The sequence below is a fragment of the Juglans microcarpa x Juglans regia genome, chromosome 3S, assembly GCF_004785595.1.
Source record: "Juglans microcarpa x Juglans regia isolate MS1-56 chromosome 3S, Jm3101_v1.0, whole genome shotgun sequence".
In the NCBI taxonomy this organism is placed as follows: Eukaryota; Viridiplantae; Streptophyta; class Magnoliopsida; order Fagales; family Juglandaceae; genus Juglans; species Juglans microcarpa x Juglans regia.
In genome coordinates, this window is record NC_054599.1 from 17,368,167 (window position 1) to 17,373,275 (window position 5,109).

Below are 5,109 nucleotides of genomic sequence, written 5' to 3' on the forward strand. Positions count from 1 at the left end.
TTAATAAAATCCAGATAGTACACAACAGAAAGGCATAGAAATAGAGGTATGACTGAAATTATGATTGTTATTCTCATAAATGTATAATCCCCAAGAGGCTATAAGATTCGAGCTTATAATTTTAGCATAAAATACACAACAGAAGGTATAGAAACATGACAGAATCAACTTTTACATATATTATTTATAGAGATGCCATCTTGATACCATTTCAAAAGTGAGGACCGCTCAAAGTGCTTTAGAAAGAACATATTCATACTTCTGAGTTGATTTACAAAGTTTTGAAAACTTGAGAGATGAGGAAATTAAATGCAATCCATGTTAGAGAATGTGATACCCACATTAATAATATATCTATAATGTATCTTAGGAGCATAACTTTGGTCACACAGCTTCAAAACTACAAGTTGGAAAGCCAGAGATTAAACAGATGGGAAAAACTTGTTCAGGTTAAAGGGCAGAGAATAGAACTCCTCGCTTCTTGTATCTGTCTTGAATGACCTGAACCTTTCCCACCAAGGCATGCCTCTATCTTTCTTGGTTTGGTTGTCTTTCCTGTGCAGTGTCATGTCCAATATTAGAGCCAATAAGCCGGCAACAAATGGCTCGGACGAGAAGGGAACGTTGATCATATCGTTGAACTGCCAAAAGAACAAAGAGATATTGTTGACAAAAGAAGAAAAAAAAAGTTTTATTTATCAGCATATAAGGAGGATAAAGTTTAAGAAGCCAAATGTACCCATCTTTGTCCTGTATGGACAGGACCGTAGCCATTAACAAGAGTGTACTCATTGAAGTATTGAGGTATTGATAATCCCATGAACACTGAGAAGCCTAATATGAACTTTACTTTAAAGCTGTTTAGGTTGCAAAACTGAAGAAAACTGAGGCCTGCTGAACCTGTTCTTGCATATTAAGAAAAAATGTTAAATCAATACTGAATTGAACTATGATAACAGAACCAGCTCCATAAGTTAATAACACCTACCCACATAAGCAAAGAACAGGCAATATAATGCTGCAATGATTGGTGCTGGAATTGAAGCAAAAACAGCTCCGAATTTCCCTGGGGAGCCATGTATTATGTAATATGTTAAATACTTTCTTTCAAAGGAGGATATAGGGATTAAGCTTGAATCTGTTACATGAGTCACTTACCAAGGATGGAAAAGAAGATCATGAATCCAGCTGATATTTGGACAACCCTTCGGCTACCAACACGGGTCAACGCTAACAAACCCGCATTTTCACTGTGTAAGCCAAGGAAAGAAGAAAAAATGTGAGGTAAGAATTGATATATCAGAATATTTCCAAGTATGTGGTGTAATTTTGAACAAGAAACTTACATAGAAACTGATGAACCATTTCCAGTTCCAAATATCCCTGAGAGCAGAATGCCTACTCCCTGATATTAAAACAATTTTTTCAGGTACGAAGTCAACATATGCTAGTCATAGCATTTAAATTATAGAAGTTATGATGACACCCTCTGTGCTTAAATGTTAAAAAGAAAAACAAGAAGAGAAAGCAGAGCAAGGTGTCATCATACTTTCCCTTCAAATAGATATGCAGGGCAAATAAATTGCTGAACAAATAAAAGATGACAATTATAACCTGTTACCTGCCAACCAACACCGCGGCTAAGAATTGAAGGTGGGATTGGAGTTGCACTTGCATACCTTGACACGGCAAAGAACGCGCCTGTGGACTGTGCAATCATCAAATTACATTATAAGTGACTACACAAAGATAAGAAATCAATATGTTCATCTTTCATTCTTAACAGATGAGTCATTAACTAAATCAAATATTGCATTGTACTCAAGTACAGTTGAGGACAGAAATAAGCATTGCAAGATTCAATATATACAAGGAACATTATAAGTAGACTATTAAGAAATACTAAGACAACAACCAGCCTTCAAAATGCATCATAAACGTTGCTGGAATGACAAGCACAAACATAAACAAACCTCCACAAGAGCAACAAATGAAGCAGCCATCATTGCAAAAGCTTCTCCTGCATCAAAAGTGGGAGCTCCCCATTGAAAAGGATATGGAACGCTTATCCTGCACAAAGCGAGATTTTGCAACAATAAGGCACAGTAGTCACCAAAATGACTCCTCATTGTCTAATTATATCAGATGCACAGGAAACCCATGTGGTTAGCAAAGCAATCAATTCATTCAAGTGTTGAAATCTAGTAAAAGCCTACTCTATATTTTTCTTTCTAAGCAAAAACTTCCACATCATAACTGTTGAAAACTAATAGTAAGAGCCTTACCATGGAGCAGCACCAATGATTCCAGCACGGTCAGTTCTACAACTTATTTGGGTTTTAGGCCCTGCATTCTTGTAAGCCCCTCCCACGGTGAGCAGGTGAGCATAAATCCAAACAATCACCACCGAGAATATAACAGCAAATCGATCAAAGATATTCCTCTCCCCACGCATCAAGTGAGGTATATACTGCCAATTATTGAGTTCATGCTAAGAATGGTTGCCTACGCCTATCAAAGAGAAAGTAAGTGCAAATGATACTTGAATATTACCTGTGAAAATATTACTAAAATGATGAGCTGCGGCAGCCCAATCTCTACACATTTTGCAAGCTACACATTCAAAGACATGGTCAATAACATATGGTAACATAACAATTTCTTAAGACTATTGGGAGAGGGGGGAAGAGGGGTTGGACGCAAGTGTGAGCAAAGAGGTATCATATGTCTATACATACCACTGGAAATCCAAATTCATATAGCCCAAAACCTGACAAAGCAACCAGGGGAGCAGCAGAAAGCGGACTTAAGAACCTGGATGAGAAATATTAAATAAACAATATCAAACTTCACAACATATGATTACAAGAAATTGCAAGATAACAAACATGATTAAAAACCTGATCCATGAATTGAAATGTTTTCATGCCCTATTAGATTTATAATTCATCAACAATTTAGATTCATGGAATGCTTATTGCAAGCGGGAGTAAACATTTGCATTAAACAAGCATAGTTTAAAGGAATGAGATCTAGCTAAAATGAGAGCTAGCTAAAATGAGAGCTAACCAACCTTGCAACATTACGCCAAAGGCCACTAAAGCCAAATACAATCTGGAGAGTCGAGGCAACAATAAGAGCACCCTGGATTCCACGCATTATCTTTTCAAATTTCTGTATTGACATCACAAATCATGAGATCGTGGATACAATGTATATAAATTTCTTTGAAAAAGGAAAAAGAAAAAACAAAGAGTGAGAGTAACCACACTAGATGGAATTTCAATGAACCAACCTCCTGAGGATTTACAATGTCACTGTATCGACCTGCCAAAATGATTGAAATGGTTGTAGGCACATAAGTATAAGAAGCTCCGATCACGGCAGGTAGACGAGTCCCAAACAATGATTGAAACAATGTGTTCAAACCAGCCACAAACAATATTGTCTGAATCATTTTTGCTTTCTCCTCCTAGAATCGAAAATTTGCATTTTAATTATGATCAAAACTTCCATAAATTGAAGATTTGAATAGAATTCAACAAAAGTTTAAAAAAAAATGTGCTCGAATTGGTTTTGTCCTAATCAAGGCTTACATTGCCTCCTCCCATCTGCGGAACTAGAGATGTTGGAATCAACACAGTTGTACCAAGCATCACCAAGTAATGTTGGAAACCAAGTAAAATAGCCTCGGCTGCATCAAAAACACAACCCTCAATTTTGAAATAATTCCAAAAGAAATATATATGTTTTCAGAGCTGAAAATAAATATTAAAAAAATCTTGTACATAATATCAAAAGGCTAACATAGATGTTCTTATATATAAGAAACAAAATGGATATCTCTGATCTCATCGAAAGAGACACAAAAGCAAACGGGAAATAAAAATCAAGGAGACACTCACGCCATGGAGGAGGACTGGTAATGCAGTAAGAAATGCTTGGTAACTGATCTTTGGCCGGATGTGGCTGCAGCTCTTCTTGTTTCGGCGGCGGCGCAGGTCCTCCACCTCCAGCCATGCTTATCTCTGATCTTCTTCTTTATTTCGATTCTCTCCGTAATATCCGCGACACTCTCCAAGAGAAACCCAGAATAAAATTAGTCCTTTACGCACAACAATACCCGAATCTCCAAATGAAAAATCGAACTCCAAAAAATTTCTCATAATTCCAAAAGAAGAAAAGAAATCAGAAAATCTTCACTAGAACCCAGATGCTTCTTAACCCCAAAAACAACCAACTTGTACCACCCCAAGCACACAAACACCTACAAAACCATCTAGAACAGAAATATTATATATATATATATTTATATATGAATGCAGATACACACCCACTAGCATACGAGGACAAGCAAAATAGGAGCAGCGATTACCAGAAGGCAAAGCGTTGCAGTGAAAAATAGCAACCACTCTCCACTCTCCTTGCAAAAAGTTTATCGCAGGCTAGAACAGCTCGGAGAATCCTGGGGAGTGTCAAATGTTGAGTTATGCATGCGTTATTTTACAGCCCAAGAGCCACTTGGAGGCCAAGAAACTTAAAAAGTGAATGTGAAGATATGGAAAAAACAAAAGCAAAAGCAGACAGTGTTCCCTCCTAAAGCGAGAAAGAAACCAAAATGCCGCTCAGAAGGAATCTCTTAATTTCTTTTGTAATCCAAAGCATCATGATTATGGGTCTGCCTTCTCTTTTTCTTCAATCACGTAAAGAAAAAGCTTGTATAAAGCATCTCCACCGTCACCTTTAACCAATATCACTACTTAAGAATTAATTTATCACTGCAAAATCAATGCCTTTTGCTCTGTAATGTGGTCGACAGTGAGGCATTCCGTTTTTACATGGACCAAAAGTCTAAAAAAGATAGCAATGTGGCTCTCACTGGTTTGAAGAAAAATAACCGAGTTGTACTCATCTACTCCCAGTTTCAAAGTTTGCAGTGTAACAATACACCATTTTCATGAGATGATTATAAAAACAAAAAAAAAAAAAAAAAAAAAAAACAATATATATATAAATATATATATTTAGTTCTAACTATATTTCTTTCAATAAAAACAAAAGGAGGTTTTAGATTTTGTTGCAGGAATGTAGAAGTGAAAAGTCCATGCA

The 5,109-nt window shown here is 36.5% G+C and overlaps 1 protein-coding gene across 1 annotated transcript; it reads right to left on the bottom strand.

Annotated features, from left to right (window-relative positions):
* Nucleotides 1-241: 241 nt before the first annotated feature.
* LOC121258282 (nucleobase-ascorbate transporter 6-like) lies at nucleotides 242-4,565 on the bottom strand. Its single transcript, XM_041159745.1, has 15 exons — nucleotides 4,376-4,565; nucleotides 3,906-4,073; nucleotides 3,597-3,694; nucleotides 3,296-3,472; nucleotides 3,074-3,174; nucleotides 2,739-2,814; nucleotides 2,554-2,613; nucleotides 2,286-2,470; nucleotides 1,974-2,070; nucleotides 1,622-1,708; nucleotides 1,347-1,405; nucleotides 1,159-1,250; nucleotides 989-1,066; nucleotides 740-900; nucleotides 242-641 (listed from the first exon to the last, which is right to left on the bottom strand). The coding sequence occupies exons 2-15, from the start codon at nucleotides 4,018-4,020 to the stop codon at nucleotides 423-425; spliced, it is 1,605 nt and encodes a 534-aa protein (XP_041015679.1). The 5' UTR covers nucleotides 4,021-4,073; nucleotides 4,376-4,565; the 3' UTR covers nucleotides 242-422.
* Between the last annotated feature and the right edge of the window lie 544 nt (nucleotides 4,566-5,109).